This window comes from Oncorhynchus keta, chromosome 24, assembly GCF_023373465.1.
Source record: "Oncorhynchus keta strain PuntledgeMale-10-30-2019 chromosome 24, Oket_V2, whole genome shotgun sequence".
Classification (NCBI taxonomy): Eukaryota; Metazoa; Chordata; class Actinopteri; order Salmoniformes; family Salmonidae; genus Oncorhynchus; species Oncorhynchus keta.
Genome location: NC_068444.1, coordinates 21214588 through 21241283, shown reverse-complemented (window position 1 = coordinate 21241283; position 26696 = coordinate 21214588). Strand labels below are relative to the sequence as shown.

Here is a 26696-nt window from a genome sequence, read left to right as displayed (position 1 = left end):
AGAAATGTGTTATTCTTTATTTGACATTGAAACATGTTTTCGTGGTTCAAATGTCACTTAAATAAGAACAAATATGAATAATTGTTAAGTTATAAACAATTATTTTTCATATAATAAAATATACCGTTTATTGATACTTTTCTACTATTACGTGAAGGACTTTTATTTGGAAAATTCACTGACCCGGAAGTGCTTTTTTATTTATTGTTGCTGGATCGTTAGCTTACTAGCTAGCTGAATAACATCCGGCTTTACCACTCAATCAGATTATAGAATAGCTATCCTCCCCTTCCTACATGGCATGAAACTGTTTATCAGTCACTTGCACCAACTGTCATTCAGATAAAGAAACGGCAAGCTAACTCGTCAGTGTACCTGCGCTACAGTAACTAGCCAGTTTATTTTCTCGCGTTCGCTAGCTATTCCATTACATATTGGTTATCCAGCTAACTAGCTTTATTTTTACTAAAGCAATGGCTGCAGACCTGCAAGCGAAATACACCAAATTGGCCCTGGAGTATTCAAAGGTAAGGAGTTATTTGTTGTTATATCGTTAGCCACAGTTCTTGGCTATTTAATCCGATTGCTGATTCATTCTAACTAACGTGCAAGGTACACTATCAAAAGTATGTGGACACCTGTTCGTCGAAAACCTCGTTCCAAAATCTTGGGCATTAATATGGAGTTGGGCCCCCCTTCGCTGCTATAACAGCCTCCACTCTTAAGGGAAGGCTTTCTACTAGATATTGGAGCATTGCTGCGGGACTTGCTTCCATTCAGCCACGAGCATTAGTGAGGTCCGCACTGATGTTGGGCGATTAGGCCTGGTTTGCAGTCGGTGTATCAATTCATCCCAAAGGTGTTCGATGGGGTTGATGTCAGGGCTCTGTGCAGGCCAGTCAAGTTCTTCCACACTGATCTAAAAAAATATTTCTGTATGGACCTCGCTTTGTGTACAGGGGCATTGTCATGCTGAAACAAGAAAGGGCCTTCCCCAAACTGTTGCCGCAAAGTTGGAAGCACAGAATCATCTGTAATGTCATTCAATGTATGCTCTAGCATTAAGATTTCCCTTCACTGGAACTAAGGGGCATAGCCTGAACCATTATTCCTCCTCCACCAACCTAAAAAATAAAAGGTGCTGTCCAAAGTATCTAGTTACTTAGCTCGATCTGTTTCCAATCAAGTTCCTTTTCAGGGTGTCACTACTCACTAGTGTCACCCTCCTGGGTGTATTGTCAAGTATAGAGAGAGCAGCCCATTAATAGGTTGATTTGTGTTTGTGATAATCGAAGGCAATATTTGGTGTCTTTACTGCACTGTTTACTATGAACGTGAACTGTGTACAGCAAGGGATGTAGCTAACTGCTGTCAATCAATCAAAACAATCTCATAGTGAACATTATTTTGGTTGGTTTCTTCATTCTATGATTTAGCCTAGGTCACTGCCTGATATGTCAGCTGGCACTCACAATGTTGTCTGTCTTTTATGACAAAGGGAGGAGGGTAGGCCAGAACAGAAGCCACCCTTCTCTAAACAATACAATGTTACATAGCCTGAGTAAAACACGGGCAGCCATGTTCTTCAAATCCTCTATCATACGTTAGGTAGAAAATGGATTGGTATCCATGTCAATAGTACCCATCCTAAAAACCCTTTTTAGGCATTATTAAAATAAATGTCAGTTAGACTGACTAGCTTTGGTTAATATAAGAACCATTCTCCTGACCAACACTGTCAGTTGACAGGCAGTGAATGGAATGCATGGTGTTTCCTGTCTGACTGTTGTAAAACCATAGCTCCCCGCTGGCCAATATCCTGTTAGTTCTATTTTCCATTGAATATGGGGTGTAGTTTCCCAATAAGCAGCAACATTCACCCAACCTTCAGAAATGTTAGTGCAGTCATGCATTGCAGTGGAGTTATCCATATTTGATGATTTAACAATATGTCTCACACAAAATAAATCCATAAGATAGCCGTGTTGCTTTGCTTAGAAGCCAAAGGCCGAGGCAATACTGTAAATTTAGAGGTGGTGTGTCTGCAGTAGACCTACAGCTCAGTGTCTATACTCCCCATGTCTCCATAGCTCCGGGCACAGAACCAGGTCTTGAAGAAAGGCGTGGTAGATGAGCAGGCCAGCTCCACCTCTCTTAAGGTACAGAACCATTCAGAGCCCTGTGGAATAGGGTTTCAAAATTCCAATTTCCAATCCTGGTTGGAGGAAATAATCAGGAAGGGAATCCTCCAACCAGGAATTCTGAAAAACCTGGGAATTTTGGGTGATATACTTTAAAATCACTGAGTGTCTTCTCCACACCGACACTACAGGATCAGGTGAAGCAGCGAGAACAGAGCCTGAGGAAGGTGGAGCAGGAGATGGACAGTCTCACCTTCAGGAACCAGCAGCTGGCTAAGAGAGTAGAGCTGCTGCAAGAGGAACTGTCTGCCAGCGAGGCCAAGGGCAAGAAGAGCAAGGTAGAGACAGACACGGGTCCTCTGTAGCTCAGTTGGTAAAGCATGGCTCTTGCAACGATCGGATTGTTGGTACGATTTCCGGGACCACCCCTGCTTAAAATGTATGCACGCATGACTATAGCTTTGGATAAAGACAACTGCTAAAATGGCATTATATTAGACTGGGAGGCGGGTGCACCCCACAATCAGACATGTCATAGTTCGACAGGCTTACCTTGCTTTCCTTCTACCTTTGATCATGTTTGAGATCAGTTTAAGCAAGGCGAAGTGCAGGATCACTCATCTCGATCACATAATGAGTATTCATTTGGGATGCAGACACTCAGACTCGATCTCAGACACTTTCTCTTCACCAGAACAAAGGGGACTCCCCCTCCCAACAGGGCTTGCAGCAGACCCAGAGTGTGTTTGATGAGGACCTGCAGAAGAAGATCCAGGAGAACGAGAGGCTTCATATCCAGGTATGTCTGTGTCTGAGACATGGGAGTGTATACAATGAATTTGGGAAGTATTCAGACCCCTTCCCTTTCTCCACATTTTGTTACGTTAAAGCCTTATTCTACAATGGGTTTAAAAATAAAAAAAGAATCCTCAATCTACACACAATACCCCATCATAACAAAGCAAATACAGGTTTTTAGAATTAAAACAGTAATACCTTATTTACCTAATTATTGAGACCCTTTGCTATGAGACTTGAAATTGAGGTCAGGTGCATCCTGTTTCCATTGATCATCCTTGAGATTTCTACATCTTTATTGGAGACCACCTGTGGTAAATTCAGTTGATATGACATGATTTGGGAAGATACACAGTTGTCTATATAAGGTCCCACATTTGACAGTGCATTTCAGAGCAAAAACCAAGCCATGAGGTCAAAGGCATTGTCCATAGAGCTCCAAGACAGGATTGTGTCGAGGCACAGATCTGGGGAAGGATACCAAAAAATGTCTGCAGCATTGAAGGTCCCCAAGAATATAGTGACCTCCATCATTCTTAAATGGAAGAAGTTTGGAACCACCAAGACTCTTCCTAGAGCTGGCTGCCTGCCAAAGTGAGCAATTGGGGGACAAGGGCATTGTTCAGGGAGGTGACCACGAACCCGATGGTCACTCTGACAGCGCTCTAAAGTTCCTCTCTGGAGATGGGAGAACCTTCCAGAAGGACAACCATCTCTGCAGCACTCCACCAATCAGGCCTTTATGGTAGAGTGGCCAGATGGAAGCCACTTCTCAGTAAAAGGAGCATGACAGCCCACTTGGAGTTTGCCCAAAGGCATTTAAAGGACACTGAACATGAGAAACAAGATTCTGTGCTCTGATGAAACCAATATTGAACTCTTTGACCTGAATGCCAAGCATCACATCTGGAAGAAACCTGGCACCATCCCTACAGTGAAATGTGGTGGCAGCATCATGCTGTGGGGATATTTTTCAGCAGCAAGGACTGGGAGAACCCGATCAAACATCTCAGAAACCTGAAAATAGCTGTGCAGCGACGCACCCCATCCAAACTGACAAGAGCTTGAGAGGATCTGCAGAGAATAATGGGAGAACCTCCCCAAATACAGGTGTGCCAAGCTTGTAGCGTCATACCCAAGAAGATTTGAGGCTGTAATCGCTGTCGAAGGTGCTTCAACAAAGTACTGAGTAAAAGGTCTGAATATTTATGTAAATATTTTATTCACATTTATGTGCATTTGCTAAAATGTCTAAACATGTTTTTACTTTGTCATTATGGGGTATCGTGTGTGGATATATATTTTTCCCCCTCATCAATCTAATCCATTTTAGAATAAGGCTGTAACGAAACAAAATGTGGAAAAAGTCAAGGGGTCTGAATACTTTCCAAATGCACTGTATACAGTTGAAGTCTGAACTTTACATACACTTAGGTCGGAGTCATTAAAACTAGTTTTTCAAACGCTCCACACATTTCTTGTCAACAAACTATAGTTTTGGCAAGTCAGTTAGGACATCTACTTTGTGCATGACACAAGTCATTTTTCCAACAATTGTTTACAGACAGATTGTTTCACTTATTCACTGTATCACAATTCCAGTGGGTCAGAAGTTTACATACACTAAGTAGTTGGAAAATTCCAGAAAATGATGTCATTGCTTTAGAAGCTTCTGATAGGCTAATTGACATAATTTGAGTCAATTGGAGGTGTACCTGTGGATGTATTTCAAGGCCTACCTTCAAACTCAGTGCCTCATGCTTGACATCCTGAGAAAATCACAAGAACTCAGCCTCAGAAATTGTAGACCACAAGTGTAGTTCATCCTTGGGAGCAATTTCCAAATGCCTGAAGGTACCACGTTCACCTGTACAAACAATAGTACGCAAGTATAAACACCAAGGGACCACGCAGCCGTCATACCGCTCAGGAAGGAGACTCATTCTGTCTCCTAGAGATGAACGTACTTGGTGCGAAAAGTGCAAATCAGTCCCAGAACAACAGCAAAGGACCTTGTGAAGATGCTGGAGGAAACCGGTGCAAAAGTATCTATATCCACAGTAAAACGTGACCTATCTCGACAAACCTGAAAGGCCGCTCAGCAAGGAAGAAGCCACTGCTCCAAAACCGCCATAAAAAACCCAGACTACGGTTTGCAACTGCACATGGGGACAAAGATCATACTTTTTGGAGAAATGCCCTCTGGTCTGATGAAACAAAAATAGAACTGTTTGGCCATAATGACCATCGTTGTGTTTGGAGGGAAAAGGGGGATGCTTGCAAGCCGAAGTTTACCATCCCAACTGTGAAGCACGGGGGTGGCAGCATCATGTTGTGGGGGTGCTTTTCTGCAGCAGGGACTGGTGCACTTCACAAAATAGATGGCATCATGAGGATGGAAAATTATGTGGATATATTGAAGCAACATCTCAAGACATCAGTCAGGAAGTTAAATTGGTTGCAAATTGATCTTCCAAATGGACAATGAGTCCAAGCATACTTCCAAAGTTGTGGCAAAATGGCTTAAGGACAACAAAGTCAAGGTATTGGAGTGGCCATCAAAAAGCCCTGACGTCAATCCTATAGAAAATTTGTGGGCAGAACCGAAAAAGCGTGGGCGAGAAAGGAGGCCTACAAACCAGACTCGGGTACACCAGCTCTGTCGGATGAATTTTGGCCCATTCCTCAACTTATTGTGGGAAGCTTGTGGAAGGCTACCTGAAACGTTTGACCCAAGGTAAACCATTTCAAGGCAATGCTACCAAATACTAATTGAGTGTATGTAAACTTCTGACCCACTGGGAATGTGATGAATGAAATAAAACCTGAAATAAATCATTCTCTCTGCTATTATTCTGACATTTCACATTCTTAAAATAAAGTGGTGATCCTACCTGACCTAAGACGAGGAATTTTTACTAGGATTAAATGTCAGGAATTGTGAAAAACTGAGTTTAAATGTATTTGGCTAAGGTGTACGTAAATTTCCGACTTCAACTGTATGTATGGGCAAGTGTTTACAAAGAGACTACTGGCTTGAATATGTGTACTACATAATGTATTTGATCAGTTTTTGTGTGCTGGTCTGTTCTAGAATGTGTGTCTGAGAATGATGATATTTTTAGAATTCTTAAGGTGATGCCCAAAGAGATGTTTAATCCTTGGTTGGATAATAAAGTTATGTTCTATTCTAAGTTCTATGAGGCTGATGAGCAGCACAGGCAGCAGGAGTCTCAGCTGAAGGTCCAGTTGGAGGAGCTGGAGAGAGACCACGAACAGCACCAGGCCATAGTGGACCGACTCACCTCCAAATACATGGACACTATTGAGAGACTACAGAGTGACAAGGCCAGACTAGAGGTGAGAGGGAGGGGAGGTGGAGAGTAGTGGATGTCTCACCTCCAACTACATGGACACTATTGAGAAACGTTAGTGACAAGGTCTGAGTAGAGGTGAGATGGCGAGAGAGACTGCTGGAAGGAGGATGAGGGCAAGTGGGAAGCGACTGAACAAAGGCGAAACTCAATCTTTTGTTATTGGTAAATGATAGAATAGTAATACATGATGCTATTTTCTGTGTCCTCCTACAGGTGAAATCCCAGACTCTGGAGAGGGAAGCTAAAGAGTGCAGAGCTCGGACAGAGGAATGGTAAATAACTTGTTCTAATCTACACATGTATCAGTTAGATATACACTAAGTGTACAAAACATTAGGATCACCTTCCAAATATTGAGTTGCAATCCTTTTGCCATCAGAACAGCCTCAATTTGTTTGGGCATGGATTCGACAAGGTGTTGAAAGCATTCCACAGGGATGCTGGCCCATGTTGACCTCTTTGCGAGGCATTGGAAAACCTGGTCTTTGTGGTTAAAGCTGTGTTTGAAATTCACTGCTGGACTGAGTGACCTTACAATTATCTGTGTGCGTGGGGTACAGAGAGGTAGTCATTCAAAAATCATGTTTACATAATTACTGCACACAGTGAGACCATGCAACTTGTTGAGCACATTTTTACTCCTGAATGTAGTTTATGCTTGCCGTAACAAAGGGGTTGAATACTTATTGACTCAAGACATTTTAGATGTTCATTTTTTATTTAATTTGTGAACATTTCTACTTTGACATTATGGGGTATTGTATCAAAATGTAATCCATTTTAAATTCAGGCTGTAACACAACAAAATGTGGAAACGTCAAGGGTGTGAATACCTTCTGAAGGCCCTATAGATAATCTTTGATCAGCCTACTGGTCTTACCTAGTGAGTTACACTGAGCGTTAAAAAACATTAGCAACATCTTCCTAATATTGAGTTACACTGCATTTTGCCCTCAGAACAGCCTCAATCCGTTGGGGCATGGACTCTACAAGGTGTCCAAAACATTCCACAGGGTTGCTGGCCCATGTTGACTCCAATGCTTCCCAGTTTAAGTTGGCTGGATGTCCTTTGGGTGGTGGACCATTTCTTGATACACACAGGAAACTGTTGAGTGTGAAAAACCCGTTGCAGTTCTTGACACACTCAAACCGGAGCACCTGGCACCTACTATCATCCCAGCCAGCCAAACCCTCCCCTAACCCGGACAAAGCTGGGCCAAATGTGCGCAGCCTCATGGGTCTCCCGGTTGGGGCCGGCTGTGACACAGCCCGGGATCAAACACAGATCTGTAGTGACGCTTCTAGCGCTGTGATGCAGTGCCTTAGACCGCTGCGCAACTCGGGAGGCCCCATCTACACAGATTTGAAGTGGATTTAACGGGTGACATCAATAAGGGATCATAGGCTGACCAGGTGCCTCCAAGTGAAAGCTGTGTCATGGAAAGAGCAGGTGATCCTAATGTTTTATACACTCAGTGTAGATGGAGAATGATTGTATGTATCTGGTAGAGGACTTGTGGTTAACATGATGGAATAATGAGGGTTGTAATAATGTGGATAGGGAAGTATTTAATATGGTCACCGAGTGGTCATTCACCATCTCCTGATTCCTCTACCCTCTCTTCCTCTCACAATCATCCCTCTCTCTCCAGTCAGCAGCAGTTGAGGAAGTGTCAGTCAGAGCTCAACAGACAGGTGAAAAAGAGCAGCATTGTCATCCAAGAGAAAGTGCCCTTCAACGACACCAGTGAGTAATATGCAACATTTCACTGACCCAGATCATGTTTATTAGGAAGAAAACAGACTGAAAGAGTAAGGGACTACCTGGATTTGTCCAATATGAACTGCTCATTATACATTTTCTGTTGCAGTGTGTGCTCTAATGAACACAACCTTGTAGAAACATCACCGATGATGGTTTATCTATGAGCACGTCTTCCCATTCTAAGACATGACACCCACACATATATGTATGCAGTACTAACTACTAATGAAATTGAATTACGTTTCTATCTCACTGACGCTGTAAGAGGAAAACTGAAGCACTGTGTAATGTGTGTCATGCCACTAGAGCCCTGTTTTCCTCCTCAGATGGTTTTCATGCTAAATGAAGGACCGACCTATGACATGCCATCATTCGGCGCTTTAAAGGCATAGTGCAAGATTTTGGCAATTAAGCACCCAGAGTCAGATGAACTCATGGATACCGTTTGTATGTCTCTGCGTGCAGTTTGAAGGTAGTTTGGCGAGCCGTTGCTCGCAACCTCTCCTTTAAATTTCCCTCCCTTTTTCTCTAGAATTCAGTGACTACAACAGTCTCAACGTTCCACCACACAACAGAAGACACCAGGTGAGAGGAAGTCTTATAGGAGGCATCATCAACAAGATTATATATTTTTTCTTGATTGGATGGTCGGGCCAGAACATAATTACAAATTATTTGTAGACTGCAAATTGATCACAAGAAGCCGAAACTGATATTTTGTAAAAATTATTATTTTTTTAACCTTGCTTACAAGGTTTGAAATGAACGCCGGCTAAATGCGGGTTGAACTATGAATCCTACAGTATATATCCCACATCGCCCAACGAGCAGCGATGATGCCTGGCTGGGGAGCTGTGAGCAGTGTGATTTAAGTGCTGAAGATACATTTTTAGGAGCACAGGCATACAAGTTGGTCTAAATTACTAAAGTCAAATAGTGAGACTTTGTCCTTGTGTTTCTTGACAATTTACATTGTTTTGTTTACAAGCTACGTTGCTTTTCAATGTTGGAGTTTGCTTCAACTTCTAGCGAAGACATTCTCTAGCTCACACAGGAACATTGTCACTAAGCAGTTGAGAAAATGTCTAATCTGGGATATTTAGGTTAAAATATTAGGTTCACAAAAATGTTTGTAATATTGAGCAATATACCACATCACTTCAGTTGTTTTAGAAACATTACAAAGCATGCTCATTCCATAGTGGTTAGAAGCCCCTTTGGCAGTGATTACAGCATCAAGTCTTAATGGGTATGACGCTACAAGGTAGATTTTCCCATTCTTCTCTGCAGACCCTCTCAAGCTCAAGTATCTCTCTGTACTTTGTTTCGTTCATCTTCGTCTCGATCCTGACTAGTCTCCCAGTCCCTGCCGCTGAAAATATCCCCACATCATGATGCTGCCACCACCATGCTTCACTGTAGGGATGGTGCCAGGTTTCTTCCAGGCGTGACACTTGGCATTCAGGCCAAATAGTTCAATCTTGGTTTCATCAGACCAGAGATGCTTCTTTCTCATGGTTTTGAGTCTTTAGGTGCCTTTTGGCAAACTCATAGCGGGGTGTCATGTGCCTTTTACTGAGGAGTGGCTTCTGTCTGGCCACTTTACCATAAAGGGCTAATTGGTAGAGTGCTGCAGAGGTGGTTGTCCTTCTGGAAGGTTCTCCCATTTCCACAGAGGAGCTCTGAATACTTTCCGAAGGCACTGTATATACACAGTATGTTTTTCATTTGTAAAAAAAATGTGCCTGCCACAGTGGCTGGTGGACCAGAAGGTCCGTTTAAGGCCCAGACCACATATCTCTATTGTGTGTAGGAATACTTTGGAACTGATTTCCCAAATTAAAATCACTTGAAACTGATTTGCTGGTGTTTTTAGACTTGTGTCCCAAAATGTTTTTGCTAAGAGAACTTGGGGGGGGCAAAAAAATCACAGGCCACTAGTTGGGGAACCCTGAACTATAGCATGATCCTCATATTTTATAGAACAGTTATGGCTCCATCATATGTTGTCATTGTAGATATGTGGTCCAGAGTTTTGGTACTAATTTCTCATTTTCCTGTCCTCTAGTTGAAGGCCCGAGACGTGGCTGGTCAGGCCTTAGGCTTCGTCCAGGACATAGTGGCTGCTCTGTTAAACTTCCACTCCTACACAGAGCAGAGGGTACACATCTACCCTCTGGACTCCTCTATCGAACCCATCTCACCACTCAACCAGAAGGTCAGGGATACACACACACACACACACACACACACACACACACACACACACACACACAGTCTATGCCCTGACATCCTGTTTTTGTCATTTAGCAGATGCTCTTATTCATACGTGTCAAACTCATTCCAGAGGGCCGAGTGTCTTTGGGTTTTCGCTCCTCCCTTGTACTTGATTGATGAATTTAAAGGTCACTAATTAGTCCTATATACTAGGTGGTGTCAGAGGAAGGCCCCAAAAAATTGTCAGACTCCAGTCAGACTATTCTCTCTGCTACCGCACGGAAAGCGGTACCAGAGCTCCATGTCCCCCCCCAAGCCATGAACAATTAATAATCTGCCTCGCTATTGTTATTATTTTTTTACTTTAGTTTATTTAGTATATCTTTTCTTAAGTCTTTATTGAACTGCATTGTTGGTTAAAGGCTTGTAAGTAAGCATTTCATGGTAAGGTCTGTTGTATTCTGCACATGACAAATACAATTTGATTTGATAATTAGTAAGGCACTCACCTCATTGGGTTGTCTAGGGCTTAATTGAAAGCAAAACCAAAAACCCGCAGACGCTCGGCCCTCCGTGGAATGAGTTTCGACACCTGCTCTTATCCATAGTAACATACAATAAGTGATTTTGGCTGAAGTAGGTAAGATGAACTCTACTCTGCAATCTTTTCCCCAGTTCTCCCAGTATCTACATGAGAATGCAGCCTATGTGCGCCCCCTGGAGGAAGGACTAGTGCAACTACACCAGAGCATCACAGAGGACACAGTAACAGTGCTGGAGACTGTGGGGAAACTCAAGGACTTTGCCGATCACTTCACCTCCTACACCCACTTTCTGCAGAAGATTCTACCATACCAGCTCAAAAGGTCAGTACTCATTACATTAGGTAATGTGTACTGTACGCATGCGTGTGTGTGTTCCTCCCTATCCCCCTCTTCTTTTCCCCCTCTCCAACCTGGAGGAAGAGTACGTCCCCTCTCTGTACCTGAGCCCTCACCTCTGAGTGTGTGTGTTTCTCTATGGAGGGCCTATAACAGGTAGCCCAATTCTGATATTTTTTCCCTACTAATTGGTCTTTTGACCAATCACATCAAATAATTGGTCAAAAGAAAATATCAGAATTGGGCTGCCTGTGAAACTGCAGCCGATGTGTCTCACCCTCTCCTCCTCTCTTCTCCTCACCAGTCTGGAGGAAGAGTGCTGGACTCCTCTGTGTACCTCCTCTCTCACCTCGAAGAACCAGGAGCTGCAGAGTGACATGAAGAGAATCACTTCTTTGTTCGACAAACTACACAGCTACATCAGCCTACTGGCCTTACCTAGTGAGTTAACACAAAGGATAGAAGTGAGAGGACTGACTCTGTGCCAAAATCAGTCCGCGCAAGAATAAAGCGTGAAGCAGACCAAGTGGGATTTTTTTAGTATGGAGGGTGTTAGGGTTGGGTGGATTTCCATACCTTCATACATTTCCTGTACCATACCGGGGTATACGGTATTACCAGCAGTGCACATAAGGGGCGCTATTTCTTTCAGAGTATAAAAAATATATATCATGCTAACAAAGTACTAGTGAATTCCTATATTGGATGCTAACTAAATGCTAACAAGCACAAGTGAACATAAACTAAATGCAAGTACAGACAACTCAACTCATAAAGTTATACAAATGTCTCAAAAGGCAACTCTCACTTTATCCAGGAGGGGATTGATCGTCTGCTGTAACCAAGAAGCTTGAACTTGCACACTAACCATCACACACTAACCAGCTAGCAAGTTAGCAAACCAAATGCATAGCTGGAGCCCTGAGATGGAGAAAATGTATTTGGCATTTAGATAACTTATGTTTAAGATATTTAGTAGGGAATTTCAAGTGGAACTTGATCATCACTTTTGCTGCTCAACAGTGGACATCGTATCACAAAAGTAAGTTTAAAACACCAGTTTGCTCCATATGATCTTTGTAAACAAACATATGTAACTGGCTATATAGAATTTTTGTGAATGAAAAAGAAATTCATGAAAAATATTTGGGGGATGGTATTGAACATCATACAGTCAGTTTTCGAAAATACCCCGATATACTACTAAAGCCTAGAAGTGTGTCGAATTTTGTTAAGCGAGGCTTATTTGGTAGAATGGAAGTTGTTACGAAAGTACTGATATAAGAGGATGAACGTGGCATCCCAGCAGCTTTGAGAAACATATTTTATATCGGGGTTGTGCATGTTCACATGCATATCTGCCCTCTCGTTGTCTAGGATGTTCCCGTCTCCTCCCGCCTGCCTTTGTCCTTTGCGGACATTTATTCCCATTGGTAGAGCAGACGGTCAAATATCTTGTCAAGGTCGTGCCATCAGAAAGTATTCATACCCCTTGACGTATTCCACATTTTGTTGTTACAGCCTGAATTCAACATGTATTAAATCATGTTCTTTCCTCACCCATCTACCCATCTACACCATCATTTCAAAGTGAAGACATGTTTTTGCAAATTTATTGAAAATGAAATTCAGAATGTTTTCTGTAAGTATTCACACCACTGAGTCAATACATGTTATAATCTTTCTGGGTAAGTCTCTTAAGAGCTTTGAACACCTGGATTGTCCAATATTTGCCCATTTGTATTATTTTCAAAATTCTTCAAGCTGTCAAATTGGTTGTTGATCATTGCTAGACAACCATTTGCAAGTCTTGCCATAGATTTTCAAGCAGATTTAAGTCAAACCTGCAACTCAGGAACATTCACTGTCTTCTTGGTAAGCAACTCCAGTGTATATTTGGCCTTGTGTTTTAGGTTATTGTCCTTCTGAAAGGTGAATTAATCTCCCAGTGTCTTGTTGAATGTAGACTGAATCAGGTTTTCCTCTATGGTTTTACTTGTGCTTTGTTCCATTCCACTCCTCAGTCCTTAATGATTACAAGCATACCCAATTACTCATATGATGCAGCCACCACAATGCTTACAAATATGGAGAGTGGTGTGTTCAGGAAAAAAGTCAATTGCTTTGCAACATTTTTTGCAGTATTACTTTACTGCCTTGTTGCAAACAGGGTTCATGTTTTTGGAATACTTTATTCTGTACAGGCTTCACTCTGTCAATTAGGTTAGTATTGTGGAGTAACTACAATGTTGATCCATCCTCAGTTTTCTCCTATCAAAGCCATTATATTCTATAACTGTTTTAGAGTCACCATTGGCCTCATGATGAAATCCCTGAGTGTTTTTTCTTATTTTCCTTCAACTGAGTTAGGAAGGACACCTGGATCTTTATAGTGACTGGGTGTACTGATAATTTATTAATTTGAACATTTCCACCTTCACAAAATGGGGTATTATTGTGTGTAGGCCAGTGACAATCAAAATGTAATCCATTTTAAATTCAGGATGTAACACAACAAAATGTTGAGGAAGTCTAGGGTTAGGAATACTTTCTGAAGGCCCTGTAGATAATGTTTGATTACCATCATCCTACTGGCCTGGCCTAGTGAGTTACACTGAGTGTAAAAGTTGCACCCCTTTTTGCCCTCAGACCAGCCTTAATTCATCGGGGCATGGAATCTACAAGCATTCCACAGGGATACTGGCTCATGTTGACTCCAATTGTTCCTACAGTTTTGTCAAGTTAGCTGCATATCCTTTGGGTGGTGGTCCGTTCTTGATACATCCGAGAAACTGTTGTGTGAAAAACCCAGCAGTGTTCCAGTTCTTGAGACACTGAAACCGGTGCACCTAGCGGCCAAACCATCCCCGAGCCCGGATGACGCTGGGCTAATTGGGCCGGCTGCGACAGAGCCTGGAGTCGAACCAGGATCTCTAGTGACACTGCGCCACTCGAAGACTGACTTTTCTAGTTAAATAAAAATTCAATAAAAAATGTCAGCTTACTGGCCTTACTAGTGAGTAGTGTGGGACTTGAGGAAAATCATGTGTGCAATTGTTTTCCAGGTGTTCGACAGGACTCCATGCCCCAGAGCAGTTCCTCTGCTGTCTTCACCCAGCTAGCGGCCTGTCTACACAGCCTTCACGATGCGGTCAAAGGTGAAACCTTTTCTTTTACTAGAAATTGTTATTTTGTCTGTTTTTATAGACTAATGTTCAAGCCACTGTCCTTCCTCTGTGTTCTGTAGAGATGTCTAAGCTTAACTGTTATAAAGCAATATACCTGCAGGCTTCAAATAAAATGGAACCAATAACAGGGTAAGCCCCCTGTGCCATCCTTTAACTGTTGGTCTCCTTCCTGTGTGTGGAGATTATTTTGTATGTATAAGCTAAATCCCTCTGTCTCTACAGAGATGTCTACTCATTACAGCCAGAAGGCCAGTCTGGAACAGGAGTTGTCTACAATCACTCAGAAGCTCCGCACTACTAATGAGTGTCTGCTGGCTTCCCTGGGCTCCCTCACCAGCAGCACCGGCAAGGTAGGACCATTTACCGCTATAGAAACACTGGGAATGTATTAGCGATTGGGGGGAAAAAATAATGCAGTTACATATCGCAATATTATTTTGGGATGATATTCTATCAATTCAGCTGTCATCAAATCATCCTTGTTCTCGATCTTATTTTTAGTGAGCCAACATGTTTTCAGCACTTATTTCCATGATTGATCAAAACACATTTTCTCTTGTCTCTGTAGCAGATGTATAATGAGCAATATGTTTGGAACATCAAATTGCAATATATATTGTATCGACACCGAAGTATGGTCATAATATCGTATCGTGAGTTCCCTGGCAATTCCTGGCCCTATCTGTTATCACAACATCTGTGTCTAAATGGACACAACTGGCCCCAGCAAACAAGCACACTGACAGAGACGCTGTTGTTTTGGTTGTCATTCTCACATTATCACAGTTTCATAGGTTTGGTAACATGAAAAAAATATTGATGGATTTTTGTCAGTAAAAAAACAAGATGTATTTTTATTTTTTACTTCCCGGGAATAGTCAATGACATCGGACTTATTTCCATTGTGGTCCCTATTTTTGCTGTTTACATATGATGAGTTTAAGCAATAGTAGCAACTGCCTTGGTATCTGGCTTATCAACCGTGAGGATTGGTCATTTACAATACATGACCACTAATAAGAAGGGAGGGCTTAGTTGGGGCAGGAGGGATTTTTTCACAGAGCCGCACCATATCAGAGCAGTACAGCTGTGTACCCCAGATAAAAGGGGTGGGGGATGGGGGATGGGGGCTTTGAAACTGAGACGGTACAGTGAGTGGATACGTTTGTACTATACGTATGAGAGCCTTGCGGGAATTGAAACCACGACCGTACCAACTGATTGTATGTAGAGGAAGTAGATATGTTACTGTTATAACTGTAATAACCACACTGATTATTTTTTGGTATTACAGTTATAATAGTAAGGCATGTTTTTAGTCTCTACTGCTGCCTGGCTGATGAATGCACCAGACACAGACTGACTGTTTGTTTGAGGTATGAGAGATGGGCTACTGTTCTGTTGTTGTGGAAGAACAGGGATGGAATGCTCTGAGCTGGTTGGTTGCAGAGTTCTGAAGGAAGGATGTTTACTATGAGGTGATCTGAGTGGGCGAGTTGTTTTGAATGGCCTGGTGCCCTAGGTGGTCTAAAATGTGCAAACTCCTCCCACCCAGGCCACCTGGCCATGTTAAATAAAAAAGTAATACGAACTTGGTTAACTTGTTGGGGACTAGGGTTCCAATTTTGGAACACCCCCCTCCCCCACGTTCAGCTGGAAGGTGGCGCATGGAATGCAAAAATATTCCTAAAAATATTTAACCTCCATACATTAACAAGTCCAATGGCTCAAATGAAAGATAAACACCTTGTTTATCTACCCAGCAAGTCAGATTTCTAAAATGTTTTACGGCGAAAACATAGCACATTTATGTCAAACCACCACCGAAGACACGGCTAATTTGCATAGCCAAGTTGAAAAACATATGCAATCAACAAACGCAGGATTAAAAGAGAAATAATGCACTAACCTTTTGAAATCTTCATCAGATGACAGTAATATAACATGTTACACAGTACATTTATGTTTTTTTTAATAATATGCTATATATATATCCATAAATCTCTGTTTACAATGATGCATCGTTCAAAAAATGCTACTCAAATGTCCTGAGAAATGACGATAGCTCCGGCAGATAACGTCAGCTAACAAGGAATACACATCATAAACTTTGACTAAATATGCATGTTCTACATATATATAGTTAGATACACTTCTTCTGAATGCAATCGCTGTGTTACAGGTTTCGTTCACTAGGCTATACTATGAGTCAGTGCTCAAAAAGTAGCATTATGGCTCCTCTATCTTGGAGTCCACATAAACCCAAATTTACCACATAAATATTCCCTTACCTTTGCTGTTCTTCCATCAGAAGACCTGGAAGGAATTATACTTACCAAAAACAGCGTTTAGTTTTGCAGTCTTTCGGTTCTCAAAAACGACACATTTCGGTTGAAATGTAGCCAAAAGTCAAGTGGATGCGCACCAAAACGTCGAACTTACATATTATATGTCGATTAAACTTGTCAAACTAACTTCATAATCAAGCTTTAACATGTTATAAAGGTGTACAGCAATCGTGAGGACGAACAGAAACACAGGCACCGTTTAATCGATCTTGGAAAAAAGACAGGACCTGACCAGAGCGTGCATAAAAGTGACCTGTATTTTCGCGTGACCGAAAGGTTTCGGCCCGCCAAAACTCTCGTGAGTGCACGATTCTCACAATGAGAAGCCCCATTGAAAGCTGAGATCGCGCTGAAGACAGAGAGACTATTCCCAGAACTGTAACTGCTTGGGAAGGGTGGGGGCGATGACGTCGAAGTTGGGCCAACTTTTATGATGACAAGAGAGTTTGGGAGAATGACTGCCCTGAGAGTTCTGCTTTACATACAGACATAATTTAAACGGTTTTAGAAGCTTTAGAGTTTTCTATTCAATAATATTTTTTATTTGCATATATTAGCAACTTTTGACAAAAAAAATATATGTTTACTATGGGCACGCAATTACTCCAGCGGGGGCAGTAGACAGCCCTATTCCCATGTAACAGTAGTTGGAGTGTCAAAAAAGAGGAGCAAGGCACTCGTCATATAATTAAAAGTTGTAGTGGGAGTGTGTATTAGAAATGTGTCTATTCTGTCAGTCCCTTCTACTGACCTACTTAAAGGAACAGAGACGTAGTTTTATTAGATAAGTGTGTATTAGAAATGTGTCTTCTGTCAGTCCCTTCCACTGACCTACTTATAGGAACAGAGACGTAGTTGTATTAGATAAGTGTGTATAGGAAATGTGTCTATTCTGTCAGTCCCTTCCACTGACCTACTTATAGGAACAGAGACGTAGTTGTATTAGATAAGTGTGTATTAGAAATGTGTCTATTCTGTCCCTTCCAGACCTCCAGAGACGTTTTTATTAGATAAGTGTGTATTAGAAATGTGTCTATTCTGTCAGTCCCTTCCACTGACCTACTTATAGGAACAGAGACGTAGTTGTATTAGATAAGTGTGTATAGGAAATGTGTCTATTCTGTCAGTCCCTTCCACTGACCTACTTAAAGGAACAGAGACGTAGTTGTATTGGATAAGTGTGTATAAGAAAGTTTGACTTGGTGTTGTGGCTTTGTTTGAAGTGTGTGTATAGTGAAGTAATCATGACAAAAGATTTTATGTACTCCTTTCACATTAGTTTGTTTAATTGCACCTGTTTCACCCTCATATTGAAGCGTATACAATATTGACAGATTGAAAACGTATATTCTATGACATTGTTGCACCGTGATATTGAAATAGCAGTGTGGACTACAACATATAGGCCTAGAAGACCATGTATATGGCTCACCAATACTGTTTATAAGAAGACCTTTATAAAGCTTATACTTCCTTAAAACAAATGATAAAGAATTAGTGTCTATACCTGGATAAGTCTTACCGTAATATTAATTCTGTACTGTTTTTCTACAGATTGCGACGTTCTTCAGCAACAACCTGGATTTCTTCACGTCTTCGCCAGGCTACAGTCCAAGAGGGGGGGCCGGGGCACTCAACCCCCTGCAGGCAGAGAGCATGCTGGGTAACAAGAAGAAGGCCTCTGACTACATGCATGCCATCAGAAAGGTCAGTAGCTTTCCCTCGCTTTGCTGGTCATGTCACCTTCACAGACCTGGGTTAAAATACTATTTTAAACATCATTCAGCTGTGTTCAATTAAGCTTGCCTAGCAAAATAGAACCAATAAAATAGTCAAGTGTAAATCCTGCCCCATCTGGCACGCCAATCCAGGCTGCCTAAAGCAAACAGTGGAACATCCCCTTAACAACGATGCTGTGGTTCAGTACAACAGTGTGTATTTGACTCCTGTCCTGTCTGTTGTGTATCCAGCCCAGACCAGAGACTGTTCCATACAGAGAGGCCCTGTTGCACCGCCGTGTTCTAACTAGCTCTACAGAGAGCAGAGAGGGACTCACACAACAGGTATTGTTTGTATTTCCACGCTCCTCTCTTCCCTTCTACCCTTCAGTCTGTCAGTACACACGTCTGACTCTTTATAATGCTCAAGGTAACCCATTTGGTTACTGACTAGGTAAGTGTGTTAGAGAAGTATAGTCCTCTTACCAACTCGCTCCTCTTCTTTCCACCTCTCCTCACTGTGTCCTCTCCTCCACATCTCCATTTTCCTCTGTGTCCTCTCCTTTATCACCCCAGGTGGTGGCGAGCCAGGAGAAGATTGCTCGTCTGGAGCAGGAGAAGGAGCACTGGCTGCTGGAGGCCCAGCTGGGCAGGGTGAGGCTGGAGAAGGAGAGCCAACGCATACATGACCTGGAGACACAGCTCTCCTCTGCCCTGGGAGGAGGAGGCAGCCCAGCCCACTCCCTGGGCCAGGCCCCGGGCAGCCCAGCCCTCACCAGCCTGGAGGACGGCGAGGTGGAGGAGAGAGGAGCAGGGAAGGAGGCTATGCTAAGCAACAGTCTGGTAGATACATCTTCACTCTTGTTTTTTCTTTACGGCTGCAAGAATCCTCAAAGGGATTTCAGGAAAACTGGCAACTTTTGAAAACTTTCCGGAATTTTGCGACCTTATTTTTCTTCAACAGTGATTGAATTTGTCTTCATCCTCATGCTTAACAATACTACTTTGCAGTTGTGTGAGACTGGCATGACGTGAGATTAAATCTAGGGACATCATTCCTCCCTTTACAACACTCCCCTTTCCCACAAAATGAGTCCGACACATCCTCGTGGGAGCATCCGTAACATGCATTTGAGTGTTTTGGCTTCAGTGAAGGCGGTTGTGTTATCAGTGTCTGGTTAAGTTCCAATTATCTCTCCTTTGGCCCAAGGTGTGCACTTGTTCATTTCCCTTCTCTGATTTGAAAGTAAATGATGGGTATAAGGAATATGTTGGAAACTCCCTCTAGCCCATGCCTCCACAAATTCAATGTTTTTTAATTTTTAAATATATATATTTTTTAATCCTTTATTTAACTTGGCAAGTCAGTTAAGAACAAATTCTTATTTACAATGACGGCCTACCCCAGACGACGCTGGGCCGATTGTGCGCCGCACAATGGGACTCCCAATCATGGCCGGTTGTGATACAGCCTGGAATAGAACCAGGGTCTGTAGTGACGCCTCTATCATTGAGATGCAGTGCCTTACACCGCTGCACCACTCTGGAGCCCTATAGTAGTGAACGAGAGTACACCTCATGAGAAAATAAATAGTATTGGGAGGCACCAGCTTCCTTGTTTCATAATGCCTGTATTTTAATAGCATACTCAAGGTCCAGGATACACCCACTTAATCTGGTCCCAGATCTATTTGTGTTGTCAAGATCGCACAAACAGATCTGGGACCTGGCTAGCACCATGCTAGTCACTAACTTGACACGGTTGTCATTAACAACCAGCTAAACTCTTCATTCACAGGTGTTTATAAATGTAATTCCTTGCAGGTCCAGTTTCAGATACCATTAGGGACCTGTAGTGTTTTATTGGATTTCAGTGGGTTTTATTAGCCTGGGCCCAGATCTGTTTGTGCTGTATAGCCATAAATGACCATAGCAGTTGGCAAGATGACAGAAACCGATGTGGGACCAGGCTTGGTTCAATTTTTATAGCTTTCTCAATTCTCATAGGGAGTGAGTATCTAACTGTGTTTTTCATCTCATCAGGTTGGCATGTTAACCACAACTCCTACCAACGAGGATGTAAGTTTGTCTTGTTCTTCTTGACCCAACTATTCCTAGTGTAATTACAACACCGGTGTAAGAGCAATGTCATGTAAAGTTGTTGTCCTCTCTGTGTGCTTACAGGTGGGAGACGAGGAGTCCAGAGAACAGCTGATTAAGACTCACTACATGGCCAGAGTTGGAGAGCTCACCACACAGCTACAGGTCTCTGACAGCAAGGCGGTTAACTTCCATGCTGAGGTGAGATACTGGATCTAATTCCCATTCATAAACACAGAACTCTTATTTCCTATTGAATGTAAAAGGATGTGTAGATCTTATTTTGTTGGTGGATACTGGGGAGAGATATGGGGAACAAAGTCACATGTGCGCTCAATTTAGACGCTGCTATACAGAAGACTAACTTACTAGTTGTACAGTCACTTAACCATTTCCCCTCACGTCTTCCTTCCTCTAATACATACAGTGCATTCGGAAAGTATTCAGACACCTTGACTTTAAGTTACAGCCTTATTCTAAAATTTTCCCCCTCAAATCTACACACAATACCTCATAATGACAATGAAAAAACAAGTTTATATATATGATTGGACTCCAATCAAGTTGTAGAAACATCAAGGATGATCAATGGAAAGAGGATGCACCTGAGCTCAATATCAGTCTCATAGCAAAGGGTCTGAATAGTTATGTATTTGTTTATGTTTAATACATTTGCAAACATTTCTAAAAAACAGTTTTAGCTTTGTCATTATGTGGTATTGTGTGTAAATTGTAATCCATGTTAGAATAAGGCTGTAACGTAACAAAATGTGGAAAAAGTCAAGGGGTCTGAGTACTTTCCGAAGGCACTGTACATGTGTATATGTTCCTGCTGCTATTTTGGTAACCTACTTCAGTCCTATACGTCTTGTTCCAAGGGAAATGGAAACGGCAACAGTTGACTATACTGTAGTCAAACCTTGTTTCCCTAAGAAGACAACTGTGTCTTTTCTCTTCCTCTTTCGGGTTCTCTCGATCCGGTTCTCTCGATCCGCTCTTTCTATTCCATCCTGTGTTTCCAGCTGGACGGACACAGGTGTGCTCACAGGGAAATCATTACATTTTTACACTGGTGTTCCCGGTTCCAGACCTACACTAGGATATATATATATATTTTTTTTTTTTATATATACATGTATCTGCATTGGCATGAAATAAGTTTATGCTATAGTTAACCAAATCTAAAGATGGCCATGTGCCGTTAGTATGTAGTATTGAATTACTGTCACATGTCAACCCTTCCGTGCTATGCATCACGGCAGTATGATTCCTCCTGATAGATGGGGAACTGGAAGTAGTGACTTAGAATCTCCCACAAAGTTAAACATTACTGTAGCAGGGTCCGTTCAGTTCAAACCCAGACATCATGTAGGCCTATATTTAAATAGTTTTAGTGAAGAGCATCCCATTTTGTGACTTCACATTAGTTGAAGTGATCATCTGTGGATATGTTATATTTTGTAGGTTTGTTTATTCTCTATCTCCTGTGTTGTAACTTCCCACCCTCAGTGTCGAGCCTTGGCCAAGCGTCTGGCTATCGCAGAGAAGTCACGGGAGACTCTGACGGAGGAGATCAAACTGGCCAATCAGAACATCACACGTCTCCAGGTAAACAACATCTGTTGTTTGAAAGAAACCAGCATATCCCAGAGCGAGTCAGCTTTATAATTTATTCATTGATATTTGTTGTTTATTTGTTGTTTATTATGTATATGTATATTTGTTCTGACCTTTTTATTTTTTAAGTAGGATTTAGAAAGTAGGATTCCCATGTATTCAGTAAACATGGCATATTAACTTTAACCTTAAAAACAAATATACAAATGTTCAACTTCATATTCAGTTCCATCACCACCTCATGTGAAAATTGCGCGTTTCTGTTTTGTAGTAAAAAAGAGAGGATGATAAATTTGGTTGTCATTTTCCTCTATTTTTTTTACTACAAAAGACATAATTTTCACATATGTTGATGTTCGGGTGGTGCTGGAGATTATGAATATAAAGTTGGACATTTTTTAAATAAACATATTGGCTCTACCTAGCCACAACATGTTCCTTGTTTTTCAGGATGAACTGGCCACGACCAAGAGGAGTTACAAGGAACAGCTCAGTATGATGAGTGACCACCTGTGCAGCATGAACGAGACTCTCAGCAAACAGAGAGAGGAGATCGACACACTCAAACTGGGCAGCAAAGTATGGAGTCCCCTCACACATTCCTCACTTCCTACACACTCTGTCGACTGCTACTATATTGATGAGGTCTCTCTTTCAAAACAGATTTGATCTCATTGAGACTAACCTTGATAAGTTAAGGTTCAATAAAACACTTCACTCACTGGCCCACACAGCAACATAAGCAGTACTAGGTCAGGTTATGCTGATATAAACATAACCCAGTAACAAACTACTATCCATTCTGAGGGGAGCTGGGATGTGCCAGTGGGGGATAAGGGGGGGTGGGGGGCACAGCAGGGTCTGATAGGAAAAGCACCTGCTGGAGTCAGGCTGACATCTGAGAAAGTCATTACTGTTTGGCTGGGCTGTTGAAGTCGAGGAAGAGGCCTTCTGTTAAAACCCACTTCTCTTAAAACACTTCTGAGATGAGGTGTGTGTATACGTTCTTGGGTATCAACCCAAGCTATTGTGTGTGAATGGTGGCGGCCAAGTGCTGATACAAGCCTATTCAACCTGAATACAATCCAAGTGTAAAGAAATAAACCGATTTACATGATTAGCTGTGAGTGAAACTCTAGAATGGAACTAACAATGTTTCAAAGTCGAGACTCATTCATGTGGTTTCTTGAATGAGTGCTCACTGGTCACGTACTAACACCACAATCTTATTCAAAAAATGCCATTCCGATCTCCAGATTACAGTACCAAACCAGAAGTGTTGATACTAGGACTAGCGCTCCTGCTTTTGCTTTATCGCTTTAATGTTCATTCAAAAATGTGTTGAGTCTTGGTTTACCATGCGTTATATGTAACTCAACCCCTCTTGCCTTTTCCAGGGAAACTCCAAACTTCTGAAGAAGAGTCGGTAGGAAAGTCTGTTGGGAAACTTGCTACATTTTGGATCGGCAGAGCACCCTGGACTGAGCTTTACTATGGGACAACCCACCCACTACAGTCCTGTCAGCTCCCTAGCACCCCAAGATGGAGGACCCTGTTAACTTCTCTATCAGAGGGTGGGCTATTGGGGGTGTCTCTCTGATACCACTCTGCTTAACCATAAATAAGCAGTTTATCTAATGTGTATTTCTGATTTACACAGATAATGACTTTTGTAAAGTGCTTCCTAACGTATGATGGAGGGCAGACTGACAACTGCTTGACCCTTTGACCTTTGGTTTGAGGGAAGTAGAGGAAAAAATAAAAATCCTAGTGAGGTCATGGATGCTCATTAAAGTCAGGGATGAAGACCACCAGGCCCTCATGGTTACTGTCTTTCTCTCTCTCCTATCTCTGTGTGTTAAGCGTAGGAATGACATAGGTATTACTCAAATTGCTATTAAGTGGGAAGAGTGACAATGTGTTTGCATTATGTAAGGGAATGTCTGTCTAATACTGTGACAGAAAATAATTGAATCTTTCCATGTTTTATTAGATGGTTTTTAGTTTCAGTGAGAGAAAATGTGTGCAAATGTTGGTTGTGTTTACCACAGTCTTCTGTTTGAAGAAGGGCTGCCCCAGATTAAATCAAGGAATGAGTGACCAATTAATTAGACTCACACTAGCCTCTGAAGTCCAGGCTTCGCGCTTGACCGAAAGCCTGAAACAGACACATTCCCTTAACTAGATATCCCATCTATCCTCTAGAACGGATAGAAGAATCCATACACAAGTAGCATTTATGACCTTACTCGCCAGAAGGTGGAGATTGCCCTTGTCTATGTCCCAATGGCAGACTAATTCCATATTTAGTGTACTGGCTTTGGTAAAAAGGTAGTGCACTATATAGGGAAAAGTGTGCCATTTTGGAAGTAGTCCAGGGGTGTATTCCGTGAGATGAAACGTAAAGAATGTGATGGTGCAGAATAGATCTATGTCACTGCATTTCTGTCTCGATTCCCCAATCTGTTCTAACATGACAGAACTGTTCTATATGATATTTCTATCTGAACTCGGGCCAATGTAGATTTCATAAAATGGTGACCGTTTTGTCTGTGATGTTTCTGTAGTGTGGATGTGCACTGAGGAGAACTATGTCTGCGTCCCAAATGGCACCCTATTCCCAAATAGTGTGTTACTTTTACCAGAGCCCTATGGACCCTGGTCAAAAGTAGTGCACTATATAGGGAATAATGTGGTGCCATTTGGGACATATTATGTGTAGCACCAGTCTCTAAACCCATGTTATTATGTATTGATGAAAAAGGGTTGTGAATATAATACTCCTTTTGAATCATTCAATGTACATTTATTGTATTGTGTACTTTTTAAAAGTAATATACTAAAAAAAAGGCATTCATTCTACAGTTTGAAATGTCTAATTTCCATGATGACCCAATGAAATGACTGGTTGATCAATGAAAAAGATAAGAAATATCAAGGTAATCAATCACTCACCTGCATTTATTTTTTGAATATTGGGTTTGAGATCTTTGGAAATATGTCTATTGAAAGGCAATACACACACAAAGGTCCACTCTCTTGGAACTAGATTGAGACTGTATCACTGTTTGTGTACGGCACTTTACAATTGTATTATTGGCATGTTGGCAAGCTAGTCAACCCCTTGTCTGGAAATGTGTAATGACATCTCTAAACTGTTTACAATTAACAGCAGGGTTGTGTTCATTGGGGTACACCGTATCAAAACTTTTAGCAACGGAAAATGAAAGTTCAGATAGTTAAATGCAGTTTCGGCCAGTTTATGGAACATTTTCTTCCATTTTGTACCTTATCCTGTGGACGGTTTAGACCGAAAATTGGTTTTGATGAGTTTGGATGCTTCTGATGGGTTTTGACTGGTTCTTACGTGTTCAGTTCAACCACCAGGTTTACCAATAATGAGATCTCTATTATACCTGCCATTGGATCTTTTATATGATGAGAATTCAAGAGGTTTGCCAACATGCCCTATACTACTGAAACTTGTAAAACAATGTAATCTGACAGACCAACAGATTGCACATATGAAATAAATAATAAAGAGCTCAATATTCTTTGTTTTGTGTTAGTACTAGTACTTATTGATGACGTACCACAGAGTTGAACACTTCAGGATATGTTGACAAGCTACTGTAGATTTATGAAGTTCCAATGTTATATGGCAAACAAACTTGTTAACTATGTCCAAAATGTTCCCAATCTCAAATAATTCAGGCAACACTAGCAGCTAGAACCAAACACTCACTCCTACACAAGCAAATTTCATAAGCCACTCGCACATGTGAGCTATTTTTGTTGCAGGTGCATGGTAACAGTTGAATAATATGAGAAAAAAGAACCTGCACACCGCTCTTGCTAGTATTCAACACTGCTCTTTAATAAGCTTTACCCATCGGCCTCTAGGCCTTCGTCAGAGCTTTTGCAACCACTCATACACTACCACCCATAATAATAGTTGGCAGTTCCAGGATGATGGCCCTTACAGACTTGTTGCCAGCTGCACTATTACTTCTTCAGCAAAGAACAGGATAAACCCTGATCACATTCATGTTGTCAGTGTGCCCTTGGTCCACTGTGACTGGGTGTTCTCATCCAAATACTCCTCTCGCTCTGTCCTCTCCATCTCTTACTGAATGTTCTCATCCAACTACTAGGGTTGTCCAACTGAATGTATTCAACTGAAAGGTATTCAACTTCCACATTTCACCCAACCCCTCTGAATCAGAGCGGTGCAGGGGGCTGCCTCAATCGACATCCATGTCTTCAGCGCCCGGGGAACAGTGGATTAACTGCCTTGCTCAGGGGCATAACTACATATTTTTTCCTTGTCAGCTTGGGGATTCAATCCAGCCCAACGCTCTAACCACTAGGCTACCTGCCACCCTTCTCTCGGTGACAATGTTCTCATCCAACTACTACCTCTCTTCTCTCTGACAATGTCCTCATCTTACTTCTACCTCTCTTCTCTCTGACTGAATGTCCTCATCTAACTTCTACCTCTCTTCTCTCTCTGTGACACTGTTCTCATCCAAATACTCCCTCTCTC

General features: G+C 41.9%; 1 protein-coding gene across 1 annotated transcript; it reads left to right on the top strand.

Moving 5' to 3' along the window:
• The first annotated feature begins 218 nt into the window (after positions 1-218).
• On the top strand, positions 219-25704 carry LOC118402804 (protein phosphatase 1 regulatory subunit 21-like). Its single transcript, XM_035801071.2, has 21 exons — positions 219-527; positions 2091-2159; positions 2333-2479; positions 2836-2940; positions 6135-6299; positions 6530-6588; positions 7969-8063; positions 8614-8666; positions 10150-10299; positions 10974-11164; positions 11484-11620; positions 14245-14337; positions 14590-14717; positions 18270-18422; positions 18686-18778; positions 19010-19276; positions 20477-20512; positions 20618-20734; positions 22043-22141; positions 22601-22729; positions 23548-25704. Exons 1-21 carry the CDS (start codon positions 474-476, stop codon positions 23578-23580), a joined length of 2373 nt encoding a protein of 790 aa, XP_035656964.1. The 5' UTR covers positions 219-473; the 3' UTR covers positions 23581-25704.
• Positions 25705-26696: the final 992 nt, after the last annotated feature.